The sequence below is a fragment of the Pseudoliparis swirei genome, chromosome 10, assembly GCF_029220125.1.
Source record: "Pseudoliparis swirei isolate HS2019 ecotype Mariana Trench chromosome 10, NWPU_hadal_v1, whole genome shotgun sequence".
NCBI classification, from domain to species: domain Eukaryota; kingdom Metazoa; phylum Chordata; class Actinopteri; order Perciformes; family Liparidae; genus Pseudoliparis; species Pseudoliparis swirei.
Window position 1 is genome coordinate 8,261,398 of NC_079397.1, and position 24,045 is coordinate 8,285,442.

General features: G+C 46.4%; 1 protein-coding gene across 2 annotated transcripts in view; it reads right to left on the reverse strand.

Annotated features, from left to right (window-relative positions):
- Positions 1 to 24,045, reverse strand: part of scube1 (signal peptide, CUB domain, EGF-like 1) — a 106,484-nt gene that overhangs the window by 23,042 nt on the left and 59,397 nt on the right. Inside the window, exons 5-8 of one of the 2 annotated variants that reach the window (XM_056424976.1) lie at positions 23,902 to 24,030; positions 21,323 to 21,439; positions 18,298 to 18,387; positions 7,953 to 8,069 (exon numbers count right to left, since the gene is read on the reverse strand). In XM_056424976.1, coding sequence (XP_056280951.1) covers positions 7,953 to 8,069; positions 18,298 to 18,387; positions 21,323 to 21,439; positions 23,902 to 24,030 — 453 coding nt within the window. The remainder of the gene's footprint in view (positions 1 to 7,952; positions 8,070 to 18,297; positions 18,388 to 21,322; positions 21,440 to 23,901; positions 24,031 to 24,045) is intronic. The other variant, XM_056424977.1, reaches the window with a different exon arrangement.

Genomic DNA, 24,045 nt, shown 5'->3' on the forward strand with positions numbered 1-24,045 from the left:
CACACACACACACACACACACACACACACACACACACACACACACACACACACACACACACACACACACACACACACACACACACACACACACACACACACACACACACACACACACACACACACACAGCAGGAGATATTGATTTGCTAACTCAGAGAGCCGCTGCAGCCTCTCTGTGCTGTTACCACGGTTATAAAGCACAGTCACCTTCCAGCTGGAGCTGCCTTTCAGGTCCAAATACATGCAGCAGACCAAGTGCATGCTGGGATAGGCTGCGGCCTGGCGATTAGCTTCAGAGGCGTATAGACGGAAGCATTTGTGGCCAAGGGGTTTAGGAAGATGGCCAGTTTACTGCAACATCCCATTTCAAGTTAAAGTCCAAACGGTCTTCCACCATCGTTCACTCATTTTCTGTCTGCCTCTTTGCTTTCTGACTGTCAGACTAAAAAAAAAAATGGATTGTATTAAAGGGCGAGGTGGTGGTATCTAGCCATGCAGATAGTATTCCAGATTTCTTCTTAAAAGTTTAAAATAATCTATGTACCTATAGATGGATAATCCACAGCACAGGCTGTCAAATGTGACTTCTGGGTTCAGGCTTGACATGGACGTCCGTCTCCTTGGTGAAAGTCCTGTGTTGGACCGGTCCAGCTCAACCTCTTGCCTCAGAGGACTTTGATGAGTAACGTTTCTGCACAACGTCAAAAGCAAACGAGAACCGTCGAAAATGTAACTGACAATTTCGGCTTGTTGTTTGGGAACAACATTTTCAATTATCATCATTTTCTTAGGAACTATTTGTTCAGTCAAAAAAGTGTTCCAAGAAAAACTGTTGATAGGCTGTTGATTACTCAGAGTAATGGTGACATTGGACACATTGCGGTTAAAAGGCGGTTTTCAGTGCTATGTGGACAGAAAACATCATTCCATTCACCTCCCTATCTACAGGGACCGATGTCTCACAACCTGGAATAATAAGACCAACACTTCACCGTCAGAGGGAGGACAGAACATGTATCTTTGGTAATTGAGACAAACCCTTAAAGTGAATGGAGATATTTTCCCAAACAAACGAGCCTGTCGGCCTTGAAGCTGAAGTGTTGGCCACTTGTGCTTCAGAATGTGTGTTTCACCCTCAGAGATCTGATGTCACTCGACATTCGTCCTACGAGTCCTGCACATCGTGGACTGGGTCTAGCTTCATGTGTTGAAGCTGCATTCTCTCTCCTGACCACCAGGGGGTGACTCCTCTGGTTGTATAGAAGTATATGCTTCATGGCTGCATCATTCTCACCCAGACTGTGTGTGTGTGAGCAGTTTGTGTGAGGAGTGTGTGTGAGGTGTATGTGAGGAGTGTGTGTCCTCCTGCCCACTGCCCGGGTGATGGATCCTGATCGATGTGCTCTGCCTGCTCTGTGTCTCTCAGCTCCCCTCAGCGCTGATCCCCGCTCTGGGATTTATGAAGCCCGGGGGGCTGATGCACAGCCAAATTATGTGGGCGGGGCACAGCTGGACTGCACTGCTATCCATCTTCTGCTCTCAACTCCCCAACACGAGAGGGGGAACCTTTTCATTTCCCCACCACTGTAAATGTCCTGTCAGGACCACAAATCAACAGAGTGGAAGTGTTCAGCACTCGCTGCTGGGCTTGAACTTGACATCAGAGCGGCGGACGAGACGTTCTCCCAGCATGCAACTCTCTGTCAGCAGATGATACTGCTGGAGGGGCTTCTCGAACCGAGCGGCTGGCCTCGTGAGCGGGGCTGTTAGACTACAATGTGTTCTGCCCCACCATCGAGTGCCCCAAAACAACATCTGTGTACGTGATAAAGCCCTTTATTGGTCTCAAGTCAAATGATGAAAACGTCAATGATTCAACAGAACATCTGTAAAGGTGTGTAAAAAGTCTAAATACTGGACCTGTGCAGTATATGTTGTTGAATTGAGACTCAGAGAAATCTATCATTTCATTCCAGGTCACGGTGCGTTTCATCTGGTCCTGTCAGTACCGTCAGATCCGTCTTCAGCAGCATTGTGGTCGTCTGCCAGTAGCCATAAATGTACCTTTTATACACTCGTTAGCCCCTATTTTCACGAATTTCGAACGTGAAACCGCTGTATTCAGTGTTTTTATCGATTCAGAGGAGACCTCTGCGGTCAAAACCTTCAGAGCGATGACAAGAGAGGAGAGAAAGTGGCCGCAGTGACAACAATAACTCCTATGATCCCATGTTGTCAGTGCACCAAACTCCATCTTTTGTTATTGTTTTAATTGAGCAGCAGATAATGACATCAGGGGAGACCGTCGATCATATCCTGTTTACAACTTTGAACCCTAAACAGCAACGGTTAATAGTTTGATTGTAACCACGAGGATGAAGACCTTTAACCTAAACCATGACCGTAACCTAAACTTCTTGAACCTAGACTCAACCCAATAATTACAATAATATGTTCATCTCATGGCAGTTTTCTAAAAGTTATGAGCATTATTATCATGTTGCATTCTTGTGTTCAATGTGTCCTGTTAGGAACTGACTGATGATGAGTTGGGTGCATGTGCCGGTCTGCAGCTGGATGGTGCTGTCTGTGTGAGGATGGGTGGAGGAGAGAGAGAGACAGAGAGATAGAGAGAGAGAGAGAGAGAGAGATGGATAGATAGATAGAGAGACAGTGGGCCTCACTGTTCAAACAGGCCTGAGACGGCTCCGGCTCCAGGACTTCACACACCTATATGTCACATTCTGGGGAGCCAGACGCTCAGTCTGCAAAACACACACACACACACAGGCAATCCAGAACCCACACGCACACGCACACTAGCTCACATCGCACGACTCTCGTTGAATTCCGAGGAGCGAAAAAGTCACATGACCTGCCCCTTGTTGCTGTGACGAGTTTCATATCGGTCACCTGTGGGGTTAAGCCCCGCCCACTCCATCTCTCCATCCATATCAGTACCCTTCCCACAATCATCTCCAGGTAGTTTTACCCAAGAGACATAATACAACAACATTGTATCAATATCGGGGTTTCAGATTTTGGTTATCGTAATGAAGCAAACGTGTCTTTTCCTGGTTTTAGCTGTTCTATTATTTATATTTAAACACATAGTCATTATATTCATACTACTGTTAATGATTTATCAGAAATGTCATTATGTAAATATTTTGTGAAAGCACCAAAAGTTAACCCTACAAAAATCGGCGCTATATCAATATCAAGGTATTCGGTGAAAAATATTGACGCCCCACTGGAGAACTTCTTACACTGATGTGTAATTATTATATCAATATGAACACGGAAAGAAATGTCACTTCTGTGAAATGACAGGTTCTCTCTGAAAACAAGAGTTAATTGATTAATTTAAACGAGTTAATGTAATTTTACGAGAACATTTCTCTTCTAACTCCTGAACAGTGTGTTCTTGCTGAGACAACACAAAGAGACAATGTTGTACTCATGTTGTTTGGACAGGTTTGTGTCCACCATGAGGAGAGCAAGGCACCACAGCCTCATTCAGCTGGTTTACACGAGACACTATCATCATCCGTTGGGGATGCTCAGGCCGTCTCCTCGGAGCCCTGTCATCGACGTCAGAGGAGGGGAAACGCTCGGAGGAAATGTCAACAACAACAAGCAGGTGGACCTGGCCCCCTCTGCAGATACACAGTGCTTAGTAGCAAAGGCCTGCTCTGCACCGCTGGTTGAGGTTAGACATCGACATGGAATGGTTAGAATCAGGAGGGCTGATTGGTCAGCGTACAGGACCTGAACCAATCAGGTTTACTGGTACTGCAGGAGCATGGACGCCAGGCCATGTTCCCCCCACGTCCGTGTGCATGTTCCCCCTATGTCCGTGTGCATGTTCCCCCTATGTCAGTGTGCATGTTCCCCCTACGTCCGTGTACATGTTCCCCCTATGTCAGTGTGCATGTTCCACCACGTCAGTGTGCATGTTCCACCACGTCAGTGTGCATGTTCCCCCTATGTCTGTGTGCATGTTCCCCCTACGTCAGTGTGCATGTTCCCCCTACGTCAGTGTGCATGTTCCCCCTATGTCTGTGTGCATGTTCCCCCTATGTCAGTGTGCATGTTCCCCCTATGTCAGTGTGCATGTTCCCCCTATGTCAGTGTGCATGTTCCCCCTATGTCCGTGTGCATGTTCCCCCTACGTCTGTGTGCGTGTTCCCCCTACGTCCGTGTGCATGTTCCCCCTATGTCAGTGTGCATGTTCCCCCTACGTCAGTGTGCATGTTCCCCCTATGTCAGTGTGCATGTTCCCCCTACGTCAGTGTGCATGTTCCCCCTACGTCAGTGTGCATGTTCCCCCTACGTCAGTGTGCATGTTCCCCCTATGTCAGTGTGCATGTTCCCCCTACGTCTGTGTGCGTGTTCCCCCTACGTCAGTGTGCGTGTTCCCCCTACGTCAGTGTGCATGTTCCCCCTACGTCAGTGTGCATGTTCCCCCTATGTCTGTGTGCATGTTCCCCCTACGTCAGTGTGCATGTTCCCCCTATGTCAGTGTGCATGTTCCCCCTATGTCTGTGTGCATGTTCCCCCTACGTCAGTGTGCATGTTCCCCCTACGTCAGTGTGCATGTTCCCCCTACGTCAGTGTGCATGTTCCCCCTACGTCAGTGTGCATGTTCCCCCTATGTCTGTGTGCATGTTCCCCCTATGTCAGTGTGCATGTTCCCCCTATGTCAGTGTGCATGTTCCCCCTATGTCTGTGTGCATGTTCCCCCTATGTCAGTGTGCATGTTCCCCTATGTCTGTGTGCATGTTCCCTCTATGTCAGTGTGCATGTTCCCCCTATGTCAGTGTGCATGTTCCCCCTATGTCAGTGTGCATGTTCCCCCTATGTCAGTGTGCATGTTCCCCCTATGTCAGTGTGCATGTTCCCCCTATGTCAGTGTGCATGTTCCCCCTATGTCTGTGTGCATGTTCCCGCTATGTCAGTGTGCATGTTCCCCAGTGTGCATGTTCCCCCTACGTCAGTGTGCATGTTCCCCCTACGTCAGTGTGCATGTTCCCCCTACGTCAGTGTGCATGTTCCCCCTACGTCAGTGTGCATGTTCCTCCTACGTCAGTGTGCATGTTCCCCCTACGTCAGTGTGCATGTTCCCCCTATGTCAGTGTGCATGTTCCCCCTACGTCAGTGTGCATGTTCCCCCTATGTCAGTGTGCATGTTCCCCCTATGTCTGTGTGCATGTTCCCCCTACGTCAGTGTGCATGTTCCCCCTATGTCAGTGTGCATGTTCCCCCTATGTCAGTGTGCATGTTCCCCCTATGTCAGTGTGCATGTTCCCCCTATGTCAGTGTGCATGTTCCCCCTATGTCAGTGTGCATGTTCCCCCTATGTCAGTGTGCATGTTCCCCTATGTCAGTGTGCATGCTTCCCCCATGTCTGTGTGCATGTTCCCCTATGTCTGTGTGCATGTTCCCCTATGTCTGTGTGCATGTTCCCCTATGTCTGTGTGCATGTTCCCCCTATGTCTGTGTGCATGTTCCCCCTATGTCAGTGTGCATGTTCCCCCTATGTCTGTGTGCATGTTCCCCCTATGTCTGTGTGCATGTTCCCCCTATGTCTGTGTGCATGTTCCCCCTATGTCAGTGTGCATGTTCCCCCTATGTCTGTGTGCATGTTCCCCCTATGTCAGTGTGCATGTTCCCCCTATGTCTGTGTGCATGTTCCCCTATGTCAGTGTGCATGTTCCCCCTATGTCTGTGTGCATGTTCCCCCTATGTCAGTGTGCATGTTCCCCCTATGTCAGTGTGCATGTTCCCCCTATGTCAGTGTGCATGTTCCCCCTATGTCTGTGTGCATGTTCCCCCTATGTCTGTGTGCATGTTCCCCCTATGTCTGTGTGCATGTTCCCCTATGTCTGTGTGCATGTTCCCCCTATGTCAGTGTGCATGTTCCCCCTATGTCAGTGTGCATGTTCCCCCTATGTCAGTGTGCATGTTCCCCCTATGTCAGTGTGCATGTTCCCCCTATGTCCGTGTGCATGTTCCCCCTATGTCAGTGTGCATGTTCCCCCTATGTCAGTGTGCATGTTCCCCCTATGTCAGTGTGCATGTTCCCCCTATGTCAGTGTGCATGTTCCCCTATGTCAGTGTGCATGTTCCCCCTATGTCAGTGTGCATGTTCCCCCTATGTCCGTGTGCATGTTCCGCCTATGTCAGTGTGCATGTTCCCCTATGTCAGTGTGCATGTTCCCCTATGTCAGTGTGCATGTTCCCCTATGTCTGTGCATGTTCCCCTATGTCAGTGTGCATGTTCCCCCTATGTCAGTGTGCATGTTCCCCCTATGTCTGTGTGCATGTTCCCCCTATGTCCGTGTGCATGTTCCCCTATGTCTGTGTGCATGTTCCCCTATGTCCGTGTGCATGTTCCCCTATGTCTGTGTGCATGTTCCCCCTATGACAGTGTGCATGTTCCCCTATGTCTGTGTGCATGTTCCCCCTATGTCAGTGTGCATGTTCCCCTATGTCAGTGTGCATGTTCTCCCTATGTCTGTGTGCATGTTCCCCTACGTCAGTGTGCATGTTCCCCCTATGTCTGTGTACATGTTCCCCTATGTCAGTGTGCATGTTCCCCCTATGTCTGTGTGCATGTTCCCCCTATGTCAGTGTGCATGTTCGCCTATGTCAGTGTGCATGTTCCCCTATGTCTGTGTGCATGTTCCCCTATGTCAGTGTGCATGTTCCCCTATGTCTGTGTGCATGTTCCCCCTATGTCTGTGTGCATGTTCCCCCTATGTCCGTGTGCATGTTCCCCCTATGTCTGTGTGCATGTTCCCCCTATGTCAGTGTGCATGTTCCCCCTATGTCTGTGTGCATGTTCCCCCTATGTCAGTGTGCATGTTCCCCCTATGTCAGTGTGCATGTTCCCCCTATGTCTGTGTGCATGTTCCCCCTATGTCAGTGTGCATGTTCCACCACGTCAGTGTGCATGTTCCCACTATGTCTGTGTACATGTTCCCCTATGTCAGTGTGCATGTTCCCCCTATGTCTGTGTGCATGTTCCCCCTATGTCAGTGTGCATGTTCCCCCTATGTCTGTGTGCATGTTCCCCCTATGTCTGTGTGCATGTTCCCCTATGTCAGTGTGCATGTTCCCCTATGTCTGTGTGCATGTTCCCCTATGTCAGTGTGCATGTTCCCCTATGTCAGTGTGCATGTTCCCCTATGTCTGTGTGCATGTTCCCCTATGTCAGTGTGCATGTTCCCCTATGTCTGTGTGCATGTTCCCCCTATGTCAGTGTGCATGTTCCCCTATGTCAGTGTGCATGTTCCCCTATGTCAGTGTGCATGTTCCCCTATGTCCGTGTGCATGTTCCCCTATGTCTGTGTGCATGTTCCCCTATGTCAGTGTGCATGTTCCCCTATGTCTGTGTGCATGTTCCCCCTATGTCTGTGTGCATGTTCCCCTATGTCAGTGTGCATGTTCCCCTATGTCAGTGTGCATGTTCCCCTATGTCAGTGTGCATGTTCCCCTATGTCTGTGTGCATGTTCCCCTATGTCAGTGTGCATGTTCCCCTATGTCAGTGTGCATGTTCCCCTATGTCAGTGTGCATGTTCCCCCTATGTCAGTGTGCATGTCCCCTATGTCTGTGTGCATGTTCCCCTATGTCTGTGTGCATGTTCCCCCTATGTCTGTGTGCATGTTCCCCCTATGTCTGTGTGCATGTTCCCCGGCGTCTGTGTGCATGTTCCCCCTATGTCTGTGTGCATGTTCCCCCTATGTCTGTGTGCATGTTCCCCCTATGTCCGTGTGCATGTTCCCCCTATGTCTGTGTGCATGTTCCCCCTATGTCAGTGTGCATGTTCCCCCTATGTCCGTGTGCATGTTCCCCCTATGTCTGTGTGCATGTTCCCCCTACGTCCGTGTGCATGTTCCCCCTATGTCTGTGTGCATGTTCCCCGGCGTCTGTGTGTCCACTGACCTTTGCAGGTCTTGCCGTCGGGCTGCAGGGTGAAGCCAACGGGGCAGCTGCAGCGCACCCCGGTGGCCGTGTCCTTACAAGTCCGGTCGCAGCCGCCGTTGTTCACGGCGCACGTCTCTGCAGGGGGGGGGGGGGGAGGGGCAGAGATGGAGAGAGGAGAAGGGGGTGTTAACATCAGACCCCCGCTCGTCGGAAGCAGCGTTAAAAAAAGAAACGGGAGGGTGGTGTGGGGTTGAGACAAAGCTTCATGCGGTTGAAAAATACACAAACGGCAGAACAACAGGATGTCATTTTATTCTCATGTAGCTTTGTAAACAAACACATGAGAAAATTACATCACAACACTCTTCGTTTTACATAAAGACGAACACAGTGTTCATAAACACAGAAAGTCAGAATCAAGATGTGTTTATCGTTGGCAGCTGTGCGTCAAGAACACAAAAACAGAAAAACACACGACACTCTGCTGAAGAAGTCTTTGGCTCAAAGGTTGGTCCTGTATACAAATAAAAAGGAAGAGTTAATGTACAGAACATATTAAAGTTAGTGCTGTAAGTCTAGAACACACTCGGCAGATTACACAGTAAATATATACATGTATGTTTATGGGATGTTTTAGGATACACTAAGCTCCTATCTCCTCTTCTCTTACTCCTTATGGATGCATTTTCATCTCTCCATCACAGATTTCTAACTCCATTGGACCTGACTGTGTCTGAAGCCTCCTGTCATGGCTGATGCCATTTCTATTACTTGGAAGTTTTTCCTGATCCGATGTGAGGACAAAGGTCAGGGAAGTCATATGTGTGGAGATTGTAAAGTCCTCTGAGGCAAATTTGTCATTTGTGATATCGGGCTGTATAAAATAAACTGAATTGAATGTTACTACAGAACATCTTTTCTTGTGTGTGGTTTGCTGGAACTTGTGAATATACACTTTACAGAATACAGTGTTAAAATATATGTTTATGGGACGTTTTAGCACCTATCTCCTCTTCTCTCTCCATCACACATTACTAACTCTGCTTCCTCCCCGGAGTCTTTGTGACCTCACGTCTCATATGGTCCATTGGACCTGACTGGGTCTGATGCCTCCTGCCATGGACCTGCTGATCCGATGTGAGGTCAAAGGTCAGAGATATCGAATGTGTACAGATTTGAAAGCTATACAGATTAAACTGAATTGAACTGAAACTGAATTGAATGAGTTACTACAGAAAATGTTTTCTTGTCCTTGGTTTGCTGGGACTTGTGAATACACGCTCGGCATCATAGGTCTCATAGGGTCCATTGGACCTGGCTGTGTCTGATGCCTCCTGCCATGGACCTGCTGATCCGATCTGAGGTCAAAGGTCAGGGATGTCGTATGTGTACAGATTGTAAAGCCCTCTGAGGCAAATTCGTAATTTGTGATATTGGGCTGTATAAAATAAACGGAACTGAATTGAAACTGAATTGAATATGTTCCTCCAGACAATGTGTTCTTCTGCGTGGCGTAAGCTTTGCTGGGACTTGTGAATATGGAGCTGATCCCAGAACAAACAGCAGCTCGTGGTAACTGGAGCTAACCTGCCCGGCCGCTGTTGCTTTAGCAAAGCTCGGCACACACTCCCCCGATGGGAGAAGTGCTGAGCGGGCTGAAATACGACGTTGTGTTTGTTGAAAGGGATTCAATGAGACTCCAATGAGACCCCAATGAGACTCCACCTCAGAAGGACGTCTCAGCCGGTGGATCTTCCTCTTTTGGTGGGAAGTCCTCAAATGGATCAATTTAAATACCAACATCAAAATTAAGTTCTACATGTTCTATAAGGTTGACACTCAGAGGCTTTTTCCTGGACAAAAGCAACAAGTAAATCGCACCACCCCTCCCTCCTTCTTGGCAGATTTTCTACCATTTAATTAAAACGCCGGCGAGCTTGTGTGCCAAAGAGAAGTGAAGAGGGGAAATAGGAAAAGCCCTTGAGGCCGGCAAACACATCCACGTCCAGAGGTCAGGTCATTAGCATATCGGCCTTTCAGAGCGCACACACACACTGTGGCGGGGCCAAGATAGCGGAGGCTTTCTGTGGAGCAACAGGAAGTTGTTTGTGGATGTGTTGACGTTTCTGCTTTCTGGACGCCATTTGTTCCTCGCTGAGCTCATCCCTCAGAATCTCTGTGTTCAATCCTTCTAGTGTCTAGTTCCAGGGTTCCTACACAATTCGACCAAAGGATTTCCATTACTTTTCCAGGTTTTCCATGACCGTACGAACCCTGTAGTTCTCTCCGGAGGCGGAGGAGGAGCTTCGGGAGCTGTTTCCAAACTTTACCGAGACCGGAGGAGTGTTTTAGAATGAGACCCCTGAGTAGTGTTACGTTAATGTGAGGTTAAGGTACGCCTGCACAGGTGTATACAGTCCAATGAGACATGTGGGTGTGTGTGTGCATGTGTCTGTGTGTGTGTGTTTGTGAGAGGACTTATGTGTGCGGAGGTGGTGTTTACGGGTCAGAGTGATTTATCCTGAGTAGAGTCTGCCCTATCATTAGCTAAGGCCAGGTAAGCACAGTTCTGCTCAGAGCGCCCCCCTCCTACAGCCGGCCCCGGGGCCAGACCAGCACGGGAACACAGACACACCGCCGGGTCTGATTGATCTGCTGGACGAGGGCCTCATAACCCCCCCAGCCTCCTCTCCAAGCCTTCCTCTAACCCTGCATAGTTCTATAGTGTGTGTGTGTGTGTGTGTGTGTGCGCACATGTCTCTGGAGGGAACTATCATTAAATGATGGTTTTTGATCACATAATTGTGGTGGTTAGAGCTAATCAATAAATATATATATATATAAAAGATGATCAATCTTTGATGTTTTTTTGTTTTAAAGGAGACGATCACATCAATAGAGACGTCTTGAGATTAAAGGAATAGTTCAACATTGTGCACGATGACATTGTCTCAAACTATTTCTGAGACTTTGTTGGTGAACTGGCAACCTTAAAACTTTATTTTAATGTGCCATATGTACATGAAACTTATTGATTTATGTCTCGCTGACACTGACATGCGAAGAGGAAGAAAGGATGACTCACTCTACCCACAATGCACTGCCACACCAAGACGCAGTAGAGTCACTCTACACCAAAACATCTTCAGTAAAGCAGCAATTTGACATTTCTAGACTTTTGTACGAATAAAACAAGCACATATAATGAATGATAAAAATAAACCATATCTTGCCACATTTTGTTGGCTTAGTTAGTGTTTCGGCATCAAACGTTCGTCAGGGACTTAAACAGATCTGAAACAATTGGATCTTTTATCGTGTAATGAGAGACTTTATGCTACAGACATATGAATGAGATCAATATTCATATCTAGAGTGAAATTAAGTGAAAGCGTCATCAGTTAGAACGACTACACACACATAGACACAACCAAACACACACACACACACACACATTGACTTAAACAAACAGACACACACAGAGACACAAACACACACACACACACACACATAAACACAAACAAACACAGACACATGAACACAAACAAACACAGACACAAACAAACACACACACTGATACAAACAAACAGACACACATACAAAGACACAAACAAACACACACACAGACACAAATAAACAAACACACACATACATTGACAAACAAACAGACACACACACACATACACTCAAAGTAATGACTCATTGGATGAACTCAATTAAATTGTTGGCAGGTTTTCCATCCAATAATTATATGCAACTCCAACTCAAATTTAGCACATCAGTGCAATACAATGTAATTAAGTTAATCCAACTCATTTGTATCAAATACATCTAAAATAAAATAACGATATTCATTAAATTAAATTAATTTATGTTTGTCCAACTCAAAATATAAACTAACTAACTAACTAAGAAAATATGCAAAATCCACACAGAAGGAACGCCCCGACTGGGAATTGAACCTACAGACATTTAGCTCTGAGGCGACGGTGCTAGCCACCACACCACCGTACAGCCCTGAAAGTGTCTTCACCTTGTAAACAACTGATTTATAGCTGGCGCATGCGCAAAGGGTAGTCCTCAATGAAACACATTTATTTTGAGTTGATATGCACACCATCTAACCTAAATAAATCTAATAAATGAAAGAATTCATACATTTTGTGTTCCACCCATTAAATATAAATATCTATTTTTGTAATTGATTTATTTAAATGTATCAAACAATATTTAAATGTGTCACCTCGAAGAAGGGCTTGAATCGTTTTTGTGAGTGTAACCTAAATAAATCTAATAAATGAAAGTATTCATACATTTTGTGTTACACCCATTCAAAATAAATATCTTCGTTTTGTAATTGATTTATTCAAATGTATCAAACAATATTTAAATGTGTCACCTCTAAGAAGGGCTTGAATCGTTTTTTTGAGTGTAGACACAAACAAACACAAACACACTCATAGACACAAACAAGCACACACACATAGACACAAACAAACACACGCACTGACAAAAACAAACACACACATAGACACGAACAAACAGACACACATACATTGACACAAACAAACACACTCAGACACACAGACACATACAAGCACACACACACACATGGACACAAACAAACACACATGAGCACAAACACACACAAAGACAAAAACACACACACACATAGACACAAAGAAGCATACACATACACAAACACACACAAACAAACAGACACAAACAAACACACTTACAGACACAAACAGACACCCACACACAGACACAAACAAACACACACACTCATAGACACAAACACACACACACATAGAAACAAACAAACACACACACACTCAGACACAAACAAACAAAAACACACAAACACACACACTCGGACACAGACACATCAACACAGTGTGTTCGTCTTTACTGTTGTAAATATTGTTCAAGCTGCAAGCAGCGATGTGCGGGTCCTCTTCCCTCGGCACACATTGGGGGTTCAGGCTGGACGCTGGCTCCCTCGGCCGGGAACTCAGGCCCGCCGGTCTGACGATTTATCGTTTGTCTCGTAATGCTGATTTCCTTTAGCCAGTAGGTGGCGCTTTGACTGAGGGGAAATAATCTTGTCAATATCCTCATACCGGGACTTTTATCAAGCATGACAAATTTGGCTAAAGCATGAACAAATTAATGAATAAATCACACAAAAATCAAAATGTCCGACTTTCGGTACAGTTTAGAGCAGTGGTCCCCAAACTACGGCCCGCGGGCCAGATACGGCCCGCCTCCACATTTGGCCCGGCCCCCTGAACAATACCAGAGACGCATTCAGATTTTTGAATTATTTAGTCTGGCCACGCAAATCCTAGACTAGCCCTGTCAAATTAGTCCGCTACATCTACTGCTGTCACGTTGCACGGTGTATCGATACTAACAAAGTACCCGTACGTTAAAAACGATATGATTTTGCATATTTTTAGTATCGCTACTTCATTAAGAGAGCGTGCGATCTGAGCGCTGCTCCGCGATCACGAGCTGCTCCGCTCCGTTAAATGATGTCTGCACGCACTGCGCTGCGCAGCTCTCACAGCGAGTGGCGTCAAGTGGCGGAGCGTTAGAGACCGTCTTCGGCTTTAAAAAAAAAAAAGATGCCAGAAGTTAAATGTTTAAGTACTTTTTCTACAATGCAGACAGTCTGTCAAGTTATGTAACTCTAGAATTGATCGTATATAAGTTATAATGTTAGTATTGTGACAACAGAGAGACAGAACAGACTTAAGGAAAAGTCCTTGAGGACTGTTCAGGCCCAAAAAAAGGAATTTGGTTCATGAATGACTTATATATTTGTTATTACTATTATTATAGTTGTAGTTCTAAAAGCTTTGAGGCTTCATCAAACAACGTGGATGTTGTGTGGTGACAAAAAAAGAAAGTCACCTGCAGGTCAAACAATGCAGATATTGAGGGATTAATTATAGCAACCCCTGTTTAAATATTATGAAGAAATTAGGGTAGGTTTAGGAATGCCATATAGGCTAGCATAAGCTGGTGAGGATCGGTCAAGTGATTTGGAAGTTATGTGTCTTTACATATTAGGCCACACCCTCAAAGTTCATTGGTCCATATCTTCGCAATAAGATCTCAACACAAATTTTTATATTTTTGACGAGATTGGACAACTGATGCACCACAGGAAGTTCTGTATGAATCTGACCCAGTGTTTAGGAGGAAATGGAGAAAACTAGTTTTTTACTAAATTCAAAATGGCGGGAAATCTGAGTAGACGGAGCTTATAGTCATAGCAGGTCCAAGCGGACGTGTATGCCAAATTTTAAGACAATCGGTCATTGTTAACAAAAAGTGTGGGTTTTCTACCGCAAAAGTGAATGCTGATGAAATCAATATGAAAAAAAGATGGGGTGGTATGAAACATGGAAGGACCTGAACACAACTCTCCTCCTGCAGACTGAACCAGGGTTTAGGGACCACAATGTGTCGTTGAGGGGCAGAGGAACAAAGGGAAGTGACCACATGTCTGTCACACTTGGACACGCTGACCACTCTTTCCGTGAGAGAGAAGTGCACTACTTTACTAAAGCGTTGAGCTGAGTAGCAGCAACGGCTGCAGGGTTGGGAACAAGGTGAGAGGGGTACTCTCACCTGTCAGTGCTCAACGAGATCACATGATGGGCAACTAGATCAGCTGTCAGTCAGCATAAACACGCCGTATGGACACGCTCACTCCAGAGGTTTATTGACACGTTGCTCACATGCGTCCAGCACCAGGCACCTGATCTTCAAGTCTCTGTCATGAATTGTCTCCGGGTTGCTTTTCATCAAGTCGCTTTTCATCAACATGCCGCTGCAGGTCAGGCTGCAGCAGCGGGACGGCCTCCATGCTCTCAGCAAAAACACTGACGGGGATTACGGAGGCACATCAGGACTCAAACGTTTTATTAAGAAACAGACAGTAAGTATCCAAATACGACATCATTACGGGTTTCATCTTGTACCAAATTCAACCTGACATTGTGTTGGTTAGGACACGGTGGGTCTAAAGTTCAATATAACTATAGTTTGGACAGCATGGACTTTTATATTTACTAGGGCTGTCAGCGTTAACGCGTTAATCTATGCGATTAATTTGGCCGCGATTAACGCACTAAAATATTTTAACGCAATTAACGCAACTTTGTTTACTTCCGGTGTCGTTGAAGTTTTTGCACTCCTCTGAGTGTCGAGCCGCGGCAGTCCGCCTCCTTCCTCCCGTCTGCTCCTCGATATTCACAGAGAAGCAGAGGGTGACGTGTCGGTGACGCGGGGCGGAAGGTACAGGTGACTTTTTTTTTCCTCCGCCCGATGCGCGCGCAGGCACGCCGGCATGGAGCTCTGCGGCGCGCGAGACGGAGAGCTGAGAAGAGTGACCGACACGTCGAGACAGAATGACCTGCTGCTGTAGAGACGATCAACAGACGTTTAGTTTAATAAAAGAACAAAGACGTCTTTAAGGAAAGAACCTTACATTACTTCAACTGTAATCTGGCGCTATAGAGAAAATTACAGGGGGGCGGGGCCTCACCCTGATAGAATGGTGGGGGAAACACTGGGATGTGTCATATGCAAAAGCCTTTAAAAGGTGAATTTACATGTTTTTGTAAAATCGAGAAAATGAGCCCAGACTCCAGAGGGTTAACGTGACATATTTGTCAGTTTACCTAGGACACTGGTTCTGCTGTTGTTCAATGTTAAAGATGACAGGACCAATGGGGTCTCTAATACACCTTTGTTTTTTACTAATCTGGATGTTTCACTGAAGAAACAATTTATCATCCACGATATTAAATCCCTCGCTGGCACTTTATAGGTAGGAGCCTCTTTGAAAACACAGCTCTGTGTGAAGTTTTGTCTTTAAAAAAGAATACAATTAAACAAGTGTCTAAAATACACGCCGTCTGAAGTGATTACTCGTTCATTAAGAAGATTTAGTCTTTAGAAGAAAGAAAAACTTTTAATCGCGATTAATCGCGATTAATGAATTTCAAAATGTGCGATTAATTAGTTAATTTTTTTAAATCGATTGACAGCCCTAATATTTACCCATCGCACGTTACCATGCAAGCAATCAAGGGTTCAGGTACTTTGAAGTGAGCCTGGAGGATGGACATCTCTGTGCGGCGTAGTATCCTTACACCCTTTTTAAAATCTTAAGGCTGTGTCGAAATTAAAAAAAAAGTGTTGCTGCTGTGGCTGATCCCGTCGCGGAGGGATTGATTTTAAAGGAAAAACCTCCAAACAGGAATTAAAAACTTGAATCTATGATGTAATCCACTGAGGTGTCCTTGACCTACAGCAGGGCAGCTCTGGCACACTACAGGAAACATGCTGGTACAACAGGAGGTGAAGAGTGAGGAGAAATAGTCAGTTAAAAGGTCATAGAGGGAAGAGAGACAAGGACAAACAGGCAAATCTGTTAGCATCCAATTCTTCACTCTTCCTCCACACTGGCCAGAACCTGCTGAAGTGAAATATGTATATAAGAATGTGGTTTCATAGACTATCGGGAGGGCTTTCCAATGTACCGCTGTCTGACGAAATGAAAGAGGTTCAATTTAAAACATCAGAGGACGAAAGTAGGGCTCCAGAAAAAGCACAAAAGACCCATTGGGTTTTGTCTGATTGATCAGGTCTTAGGAAAAACATGAATTAATATATAGAAAGATGGGTCGAAGATCTGAAAGCAGGAAATTGCCGGGTGCAGTTCCTCAGAATCAATCAGGCTTGATGAATGCTTTTTGAGGAAATGCTGTTCGGCCCGATGGAAAGCGTAGGGCCAGCGACACACTGAAGGAGGCATTAAGGCGGAGCTTCATAGCGTCTGTGATCACATGATCGCTGAGCTTAGAATTTAAAAAAGCCATGACACTCTTATACAAAGTATAAGACACTGTTATACAAAGCTATGACCATGGTTTCATGGGGCGCAATGTCCTCTTGGTGTCTGATACCGACGGTAAGGTTCCCTTATAAGGTCCCCTTGGTGTCTGATACCGGCAGTAAGTTCCCCTTGGCGTCTGATACCGACGGTAAGTTCCCCCTTGGCATCTGATACCGACGGTAAGTTCCTCCTTGGCGTCTGATACCGACGGTAAGTTCCCCCTTGGCGTCTGATACCGACGGTAAGTTCCTCCTTGGCGTCTGATACCGACGGTGAGTTCCTCCTTGGCGTCTGATACCGACGGTGAGTTCCTCCTTGGCGTCTGATACCGACGGTAAGTTCCCCCTTGGCGTCTGATACCGACGGTGAGTTCCTCCTTGGCGTCTGATACCGACGGTGAGTTCCTCCTTGGCGTCTGATACCGACGGTAAGTTCCCCTTGGCGTCTGATACTGACAGTAAGTTCCCCCTTGGTCCCTAATACCGACACACCGCACTTTCAACAACAAATTTAAACATTCCGGCAACTGCGTAGCATAAAGATCAAGATAGTCAACACAGGTAGGAGGGGAGTAGGATGGGAGTTGGAGGGGTCAGGCAAACATAGAACCTTCAGCCCAAAGCCCAGCGTCTTTAGTCATGTGAGTCTTTAAGCACTAATAGTTACGCAATACTGAAAACTGACTAACTGATGCTGGTGGTAGCTAGAGCATCACAGTTTAAAGTGAAGGGCCACTGGCTAAGCGTCGGTATTTTACAGGATGGGCTTGAGAACGTTTTTTATCGCGATGTTTCCAACAGACTGTAACTGCAGTTGTGAAAAAACTAGGGCTGTGAAATGATTAAAATTTTTAATCAGATTAATCACAGGTTTCTGTGGATTAATCATGATTAATCACATATTCAGGGTTTTTCCTGGGTCAAAATGGGTCTTCGCAGCGCGGACCATCTGTTCGTTGAGTGAGTGATCAGCAGCTGGTCGCTCGGTCCATTCGCGCACCTCACAGTTGCGTATTGATCAGACAAGAAGACACGCTTATCAACTCCAGTGTTTCCCCTATTATAACAGGGGGGAATCTCCACCCGTCACCCTGTAATTTTCGTCTACCCCCCCCCCCCCCCCCGTCAACAATTCTCGGCTCGCGCGACAGAGCGATGCGCGCGCCGACATCGAAGCTCTGCGGCGACCGCGATCGACATATTGAACACCCCTGCATTAAAACATTAAAGAACCGAGAGTTTTTTTCAGCGTGAGAAATATGATTGACACAACTGACAACTGACTGTGGGAAACACAGTGGGCATCAAAGGTTTTTTTTTTAAAAGGAAAAAAAGATGACAAAAAACAGACAGAGAGAGGAGGACGAGGAAGGACGGAGAGGAGTGGAGTCGGGGGTACAAGCACAAGCGCCATGGCAACACATAGAAAGAGGAAGAAAAGAGTTACCCATAAGTAGCCGCCGTTTCACCCGCTTGTCCACATCAGCTACTGACGTGGAATTGAACTCAGAGCTCTCAATTGCAGCCTCATCTTTCTCTAAAACACAAGTGACAAGGGGACAAACAGTGAGCAGCAGGTTAATGAGAAGCCCAAATGACCAGACCTTCAGCCCCTCTTGGCGTTTAAGCAAAAAATAATAAAAAAATAATAAAAAAGCCAAGAAGCAAAAAGAAGCAATGAAGAAGCGCCCAAAAAAATCCCTGTTAGCGTGTTAATACCCAAACAAATGATAAATCCCCCAGAGCAAACAGAAGAATAGAACAAAATGAAATGATCAGTATCAGTGTGGAGCTTACAGAGTGAAGCGGTAGGTAGGCAGGGAGGTTCACACAAACAAGGATGGTTAATGGTGTGGGGTGAATGTTAAGGGAATTTGAATTCTGATGTTGACGTTGCTGTTGTCGCCGATGGAGTGTCTGCCTTCCATATCAAACAGCCACTTTACAGCAATGATTTCCTTTGCGTTAGGATGGAGGAGGAAGGCGAGAAAGAGAAAGAGAGGGAGGGGAGGAGACGTGTCCAACGTTTCCTAGACAAGCTGCCTTGAATGTGGGAACACAGACGGAAGCAAAGGAAAGGGGGGCGGAGACGGAAAAGAGGAGAAAGGGTGGAGGACAAGGACGAGAGGCCAAACGGCAGAGATGACGAGATGATCGAGAGGGAATGATGAACGGAGGAGAGGGAGTAGGTACGAGAAAAGACAAGAGAGCGCAATGGAAAGAACAGGATGAGGAAAGGCAGGAACGGGGTTTGACGGGGGAGTGCATGCAGAGATCAAAACAGAGCAGGAGGAGGCAGTCTGGGCAGCGCTGGTTGCCTGTTTGTCTATGGAACACATCACAACGGGCTCTGACAGTCAACGCCGGAACAACCACGTTCCCAAAGCTGGGCAGCGGAGCTGGTGGTGGTGGGGTGGAGGGTGAGGGGGTACGGGTGGTCTTGAGATGGCATAGTGTGGGGAGGGACGTAGCCTTTCACTGGGGCCCGAGTCATTAGGGCTTGAATGAGCATCTCTCTGTGAATGGACGCCACTTGCCGCTATAGGACCGGGCTTTGATGTATACACACGGTGCTATGCGTGGGGGAGTGGGGGGGTTGCAGGGGTAATTAATGTCCCAATGCCTGGCCCACTACGGTTTTCGCTCTCTCCTCTTAGGCGCTTGATGGACAGAGTGGAGGACTCTCTGAAGTCTGAAGTACCCTCCGGGAATGAATGGAGGCTTTCTGGAGCTCGGCTAACGGGTGAAATGTGGCTGTTTGAATGTGTGTGTGTGTGTGTGTCTGTTCATGTGTGTGTTTGTTGAATCGAGAGCTTGTGCATTCCAGTCTGCATGCTTTTGAGCGTCTGTTTTCTTGAGTGTGTGAAAAAATGGAGATACAATGTGTGTGAGGGTGTGTGTGTGTGTGTGAGACAGGTTGAGAAGAGGGAAGTCTACGGGGCTAAGCAGTGGTTCAGAGGCCCACAGAGGGGAGGGGGGGGGTTTAGAGAACCGGACCTACACAGGACGAGGAAAGGGTGGTGGTGGGGGGGGGGGGAGTTAAATCACTATGACAGCTGAGAATGGGGAGAAAAAAAACAATTCAGGAGAACAACAACAACAAATGTAGTGCAATTCAAAAGGTAAAATGAAAAAGGGAAACCATACAAATGCAGCGCAGGCTCTCCCATGCAATCGGTCAAGCTGACAGGCAGACAGACAGACAGACAGACAGACAGGCAGATGCTGATTAGTGGAAGAGGCAGACAGTTGGACGACGTGGACACATGCAGCAGAAAGAAGGTGCCTCTCTGTTAAGGTGTACTGATGGATGGGATGGAGGTCGATGGAGGTCGACTTGTAGTTTGGGGTTTTTCGACGAGTCGCTCGCTCTTTCTTTTTGTTGGGAGGTGGAGGATGAGGAGGAGGTAGAGAGAGGTGGATGAGGTTAGGTTTTGCTTTCTTTGGGAGCTTGGACTAGGATCAGGCTGCAATTGAGATGTCTGCCCCCACCCCCCAACCCACCCTCTGAGGATTAATCCTTTAAATCCACCCCATTGGGTTTCTACACGGATGCTCAGACAAACCAGGCAATCAGGTACTATCACCAGAGAGCAGCAGGAGGAGGAGGAGGAGGAGAAAGGAGGAGCAGAGGGACAGCGCTACACAGAAAGGGTACAAGGGAGGGTGGTGGGAAAGTCCGGGGGGGGGTCAAGGTAGGTCCATAGAGCAGGTGGGACACCTGGACCAGAGAAACTGAGGTCCTTTCTCTTGTCAAAGTATGAAGAGAGAGAGAGAGAGAGAGAGAGAGGAAAAGAGAGAGGGCACTCTCTAGTTCTGCTTCCTCTTTGCAGCTTTTTACTTGACGGTGTTTCATTTCTTCAAAGCAGCTGGAAACAAAAGGAAGTTATTGGCAGTCAAAACATGATGAGGGCAAGAGACAGACAGAGAGAGAGAAAGAGAGAGTGAGAGGCAGAGAGAGGGAGAGAGAGAGATGTTTCCAGTGTTCGGACACAGCAGGAAGGACAGCACATCAAAATTACATCAGATAGTTTGTGTGTGTGTGTGTGTGTGCGTGTGTTATTATCAGCTGTGTCCTTGTACTGACTGTCAGGAAGGAGTCAGACTGTGTGTGTCTTCTGGTTGTTCAGGTGGTAATGACCTTGCCATGTTAAATGTCCCACGTATCACGTTGTTCTCTTTGGTTTGAACCACATGGAAAAGTTTAACTTTAAAATTTGGTCCATGAAGGTTTCAGCTCCCCGATTACAAATGAGCCACTACCCGTAAACTAAAATCACATGAACTCAAACTGAAGAGCTGCTACCTCTCCAACATCAACTTAGAGAGTTACAGAAACACATCGTAAAGGTTATATGGCCATTGACCAAAAATCTGTGTGTGACAAGTTGGGAGTGAGAAAGTGTTCAACGGCGAGAGCTTCACGGTGTGTGTGTGAGAGTGTGTGTGTGTGTGTCCTGGCTGTCACTCACCGACGCAGGTCTTGCTGTCCGAGTGCAGGGCGTACTTCTGATGGCAGCCACACACAGGACCCGTGTCCGTGTCGTCACACGTGTGCTGGCAGCCGCCGTTCCCGTAGTTACACGTCACTGGAGAGGACACACACACATGTATGAGTCTCTACACGTCACTGGAGAGGACACACACACATGTATGAGTCTCTACACGTCACTGGAGAGGACACACACACATGTATGAGACTCTTCTGGGTTAAGTCTCACAACAAGTTCTCCAATGTGACAAAATATGTTGTTGTTCCTCCAGAACTACATCAAAAAAATAAAAACATTTCCTTCCTTCCTTCCTTTCAATCATTTAATTTGAATGCTATACAAGTTACACATTATCTTAAACTACACAACACAAATTAAACAAAAAATAATAAATATATATATATAAACGTGTACATAATACATAACAGCATAATGACCAACAATCAAACAGAGACAGAATACACAGAGATAAATCAGACATAAATCATCATCCTTCATATTAAACCTACTAGAACAATTTGATATGAATGAATGTGACGTTTTCTTATCTTTCTCTTGTATTGTTCAGGTTTGCTTCGGCTTAGGAACAAAACTACCTGATTAATGTTCGGAAACCCTGCTTTTGGTTTACTTTTTACTTTGATTAGATTGGGGAACAATCGTCCTTCTCGGTTCTTGTGTTTTCATGTTCTTAAAAAGGTTCCCGACTTCCTGGAAAACTTGAGGTCAAGAGAGGCCTTCAGAGTGAAGTCACTTCTTAAGAAAGAGAAACTATTATAAAGAACGTGAGAAACACAACGGGTCAGAATAGATGTGGAAGAGAGATGAAGATGAAGCGAGGGCTGGACAGGGACAACGTGAGGAACCTTTCATGAGAACTCACCAACCTGACAAGCCCTCATCTCCTACAGGAACTAGCTTCTAACATAAGGAGGACTATTTAATGGAGTGGAGTTCAAGTGATGAACAGAACTGATTGGTCAAACACTGACGATGTGAGACGTTTGAGATTTGTCCAACATCTTTATCATCTTACTTTGCCTAATCTCCACAGTTCTTGGGGGTAAAAACACACTTGGTGAACTCTTCAGGAGCTTTTTCTAAACCTAAGGAAAGGAAAGGACGTCTGGGATGATTTGAGAAGGGAGAAGGAGGAGAATGAAGGAGAGAGAGAGGACGTGGGAGTCAGAAAATAGAGTGGACAAAAAGAAAGGACAAGGAAGAATAGTGTGTGTGTGTGTGCTTGCGTGGATGTCTGTGTGTGCATGCGTGTGTGCTCATGTGCGTATGTGTGTGTGTGTGCATGTGTGCATGTGTGTGTGTGTGTGTGTCTTAACTAGCATTTCTCTCATCACTAGTTTACCAGCGCTCGGTGTCGCCATGCTCAACGGGCCGACGCCACCGGGTACCTCGCCACTCATGAAATGTTCCCACGGCAGGTGACGCATTAAGAGACCTTCAGATGCTTCAACAGTCTTGACACTCTCACCGTCTTAGAGGAGAATGAGACGTGTTGCCAAGCAATGTGTAACTAAAAGCGACCCCCCCCCCCCTTCCCACACCAAAAAACAGCAGCCCTAAATTCCATGGCTGCAGGCACTCGGCGTGAAGAGTGAGAAGCGGGGAGTTTGAGACCCGAGTTCTCTCCACTGAATCCTTCAGCACCTTCCGCTTGGCCCGAAACGCTTTGCTGATTTTGGTATTAAATGTCCACCCTCATATTTTACCGCTGAAGGCTTCCTGGAATTTGTCCATCATTACTATTACAGATGTTGATTACAGGAGCAGTTAGGATCCCTCATCGCACCGGTACGCAACCTCAATAAATTATAGTGTTAATACCACGCTGTGAATTGGAGAATAAAGTGACAAGTCAATTGATGAAAGATTAGCAGATGACGAAAGAGCATTATGCAAAGGTTCATTTGACTACATGTGGGATTCAAAGACGTCCAACGTCTGTGAGCTGCTCATTGAATCGCCAGTTCACACTATAGACACACCATAGACTCATTGCAGACTCATTGCAGACACACCATAGACTCATTGCAGACTCATTGCAGACGCACCATAGACTCATTGCAGACTCATTGCAGACGCACCATAGACTCATTGCAGACACACCATAGACTCATTGCAGACAAATCGTAGACACATCATAGATGCATCACAAACCCATCCCAGATTCATTCCAGATATCTATCCGGCTAAATATCTTGACCTATCGGGTTGTCTATCAGGGCCCTAAAGCCAATGAAAGCGCAAGACACAGGTTATGGGGCAGTAGAAACAAGATTGTGTGTGTGTGTGTTTAAATGGACCAGTACTTGTATGCATCTTTTCTAGTCGTTCGACCACTCAAAGAGCTTTAACACTACATGACATCATTCATCATTCATAACGTGTCTTGCCCAAGGACACATCGACATGGGCTAACGGAGTCGGGAAATCAAACCGGCGATCCTTTAATCCATGGACGACCCTGCTCACCACTGAACCATACTTACAGTGTGTGTATGTCAATGCAGGGCAGCAATGTGTTCAGGTGTGATACGTACATATGCAGTGTTTCTGGTTCTTGGCCAGCTCAAACCCAGGACGGCACTCGCACGACACCCCGCCTTTGCCTGGTGCCTCCCTGCAGATGTGGGCACAGCCGTGGTCCTTGTTCATGCAGTTCATCCCGTCTGTTGAAGGGACAA